At 37.3% G+C, this 3,699-nt stretch overlaps 1 protein-coding gene across 1 annotated transcript in view; it reads right to left on the minus strand.

Annotated features, from left to right (window-relative positions):
- Positions 1-1,229: 1,229 nt before the first annotated feature.
- GHR (growth hormone receptor) overlaps positions 1,230-3,699 on the minus strand; it is a 68,048-nt gene continuing 65,578 nt past the window's right edge. The window contains exons 7-8 of the mRNA XM_010017143.1: positions 2,920-2,989; positions 1,230-2,662 (exon numbers count right to left, since the gene is read on the minus strand). Coding sequence (XP_010015445.1) covers positions 1,706-2,662; positions 2,920-2,989 — 1,027 coding nt within the window. The 3' untranslated portion in view covers positions 1,230-1,705. The remainder of the gene's footprint in view (positions 2,663-2,919; positions 2,990-3,699) is intronic.

Raw genomic sequence — 3,699 nt, forward strand, 5'->3', positions numbered from 1 at the left:
AATGACATTCTGAGGTTGACTGAGGTATTTAACTATTTTTGGCAATAGAAACAGAGTAAGAAACTTCTTCCAAACACACACATAGGCATTACTTGCATTAGTGTCTATCATCTATGAAATTTTATATGAAAGTAAATAACGTAGCTGTTAGAAAAATATAGCAGCAAATTAGCAGACTATCTAATGCACATTTACCATAAAGTACGTGCTAAACTTAAAAACCCCACCCAATGGCTGGGCCCAGTCCTGTAGCGGTTGGTCACAAAGAGAGCATCAGTGGGTTCAGTGGGAGACATCATGAGCAAGACCTGCATGTGCTGCACTTCATACACTTCTGTTTGGGTTAGGGAAAGGAAATGAATGACCTTACTTACTTTCTAAGAAGAACCCTGCTATGATGAAGATACGGACTAGGAAGGCAACTTCTGAAGCAGTAATAGCTCATTGCAAAGCTCCATCAAGTTCTTTGGAAACACAAGAACAACGGGAGTTTTCCCACTGAGTTTCAGTTTTCTTTCCTTCTGCAAGGCTGCCTAACGCTGTCAGAGGAGATGCAGTTAGGCTGCAAAAACAAACATTTTGAACAATACTGTATTCAATCCCCTTGTTCCACTGAAGTATTTTAATCCTGCTGTATCTTGAAAAATAACTGCTGGCTAACTCCTAACGTCCTAATTTATTTTTTAAATCAAGACTTTATGTGGCACAAACTGGTAAATGTAGTGATACCTTTGGCTGTAGTAGGGGTTCACAAGTTGCTCAAACGTGAAGAGGTTATGCTGCTAAGTTACTGGAGCTTATTCATGTATTCTCAAAAATTTTCAGTGAAAATACAGTTGCACACTGCTTAATGCAGTGGTCAACAAAATTTTGCTTATAAAAAGGTATATTAGTAGCATTAATCAGAATCTGATGAACAGAATAATTTGCCCACATATTTTGTGTACTTCAAAGTTTTCTATAAAACTTTAAATTGAATGTGTATTTCTATCTTAGTTCTAAGAAAGTAATAGAATCAGTTACTATGTTTCTACAATAGTTCAAAATTTCTCTAAAGATTTCTTTGGAGGTATAAAATGGCTCTGTAAAAATCTGTTTTTTCTTTTTTTGCTGCAAAGAAAACTTTTATGAAACAGAAAACTCCTTAAGATTGCAGCAATTGCATTCCTTAGATGGGCTATCATAATCGGATTACAGTGTGTAGTGTAATAGAAAACATTTGTTTTTATGACTAAAATATTAAAATATATTTTATTAATTTATATAAATCAAAATAGATGTCTTATTTACTCAAGCTATTCTTGTTTTTTTCACCTGTATGTTCAGTTCCCAATTACTGATATAAAGATCTCTGCCAACAGCATGGTTTTTACTAAATTCTTAGACTTTAAACCACTTGAATTTTAGCTTTATCAAAATGCATGATTTACTGTACATCAAACATAGTGATTTCAATGTTTAGTATCACAAAAATCAACACCCACAAGAACAAGACAGTCACTGCTATTAAAACAGTCTCAAGACAAATTCACAGATAATATTTACAGAACACAATAGGAATATTTTGATGACTATTTTATGTTGCAACATTTCAGATAAAATGATAAGAACCACGAGAAACTTCTAGACTTCATTTTGGTTTCAGCACAGAAGCCCGAGCTGACTCTCTGCTGTGAAATACTGCGCACATCTAGTCAAAGAAGAGTTATGGCATGATTTTGTTCAGCTGGTCTGTGCTCACATAGCCACAAGACGTGTTGAATTCCTTGTCTGGCACAGGCAGTGCGGTTGCATTGAGCACAAGGCCTTGTGGAGAGTGAACGATATGAATAGATGTATAGTCTGGGACAGGCATCTCTGAACTTGGGTTTTCTGCTGCTGAAGCTCCAAGATTGATACCAGCAGTGGTAAGGCTCTCGGTGGTGAAGTAAGCATCCTCATTATAGCTTTGCTCCTGAACACGTGGCTCATCCTCTTCCTGGGACATCACAGCAATACATTTTTTCACATCTGCCTCACAGAAGTAGGCATTGTCCATGGTGAAGTTTTGTTCTGTGCAGCCTTCACATGGAGCTCTCCCCATCTTGTATTTCTGCCCTGGTGAAAGTACAACTCTGCCTGCTGGGGTAATATCACTCACTTGCGCATAAAAGTCAGTACTTGTCAATGAGTTCTGGTTACTTAGCTGGGTATGGACCGATGGACTAGCTGAATCAATGCTGTCTGAAAAAGGTGGCCATGGCTGGCTATTTTCAGACTGGGCACTCCTATGCAGATGTTGGATGCCTGTGTCGGCAAGGCTTGCAAATGACTCATCTTTTCTATCAAGGCACAAGAGATCCTCTTCTTTTTCAGTTACCTTTTTGAACTGATCAATATCAGAGATGGCATCACACGTGTCGCTTGCACTGAAGTCTGTCTCCGGAATATCTGGTTCACAACAACTGGCCCGTCCAGAATCATCATCCTTTGCTCCCAAGCAACTGTGTGATTTCAGATGATCTTCACTCAGGAGCCTGTCGGTATCTGAGGCTCTATTCTTTTCATCAGGATCTTCTATGTCCAACTCAATAAACTCAACCCACAAGTCGTCATTGTAAAGCTGTATCTTGTAGTTGTCATGGCTGGCTAAGATGGAGTTCACTTCATCTAGCTTTCCTTTCTACAAAGCAAGAAAAAAATGAGTATTTATAAAGGAAAAAAAAAATGCTCATGCTTTTTATGACATTAACTTAAAGATAACTGTAGCTGACAGAATAGTTGCAAGATTTTTTTTTTTATTATTTAATGAAAACTAGTTCTCCCCTCAACTCCCCCCACGTCATAACTTTTTCCTACAAAATTGTTCTGTCTGAGGTAACAATTGTCACCTGCTACTACTATAGTGATCCCCACTGTAGATTTCAAGCACAGTATTACCTTCAAGAGGTCTGGGTCAATCCCTTTGATCTTTGGAACTGGCACAGGAGGAAAAATAAGCATTTTTAACCTGGAAAAAAGAAATGACAGCTTTTAATTGACAGTGACCCTTTTTGAGAAAGTTAGAAAGAAGAGAGCTTTAAATTGCATTACTGAATTACTTCAAAACTGACATATTTGAAGATTCAATTTCAAATAGTCCTAAGGAAAAGAATGATTGTTTTATCTCATTGCAAATAAAACCCCATGTTTTCTGCAACCTTCCTTGTTGAAAACACATACATCTATGTGGGAGTCCATTTTGGAGTCCAGTCTTTGGTATTTTAATGCTGCATAGAAAGAAAGCAAACTCCTGGAGCTCTGTCGATAGTTTCCCTTTTTACATAATTTTGAAAGGAACCTGATACTCACTGTGCAGACTGACTTCTCCCAATTATTTTTTCAGGGACACAGTATAGTGTCTTGCAGAAGCCAAACAAATTTAAACAGAGGGTCAGAAAAATGGAGTTGGTGGTGAATTGCCTTAGAAATAATAAATAAAACAGAAACACAACTGCAAAAATTTAAGCTAGTGTTTTGCCCTCTTTATGACATTTCTGTTTTCTGAATTCTTAACATAACAAATAATATACAATAATGATAGGGTTTTACCCTTGGGGAAAAAGGACTAGTACCTTGCTTATGCGTTTACATACTGTGGAAATAAATATTGTCCTAACCCTTCATAAAGTGAATTTCTAATTCTATGGGGGGGGGGGGGGGAAACTCTTAATAAAGGGA

This window comes from Nestor notabilis, unplaced genomic scaffold, assembly GCF_000696875.1.
Source record: "Nestor notabilis isolate BGI_N333 unplaced genomic scaffold, ASM69687v1 scaffold2586, whole genome shotgun sequence".
Taxonomy (NCBI): Eukaryota; Metazoa; Chordata; class Aves; order Psittaciformes; family Psittacidae; genus Nestor; species Nestor notabilis.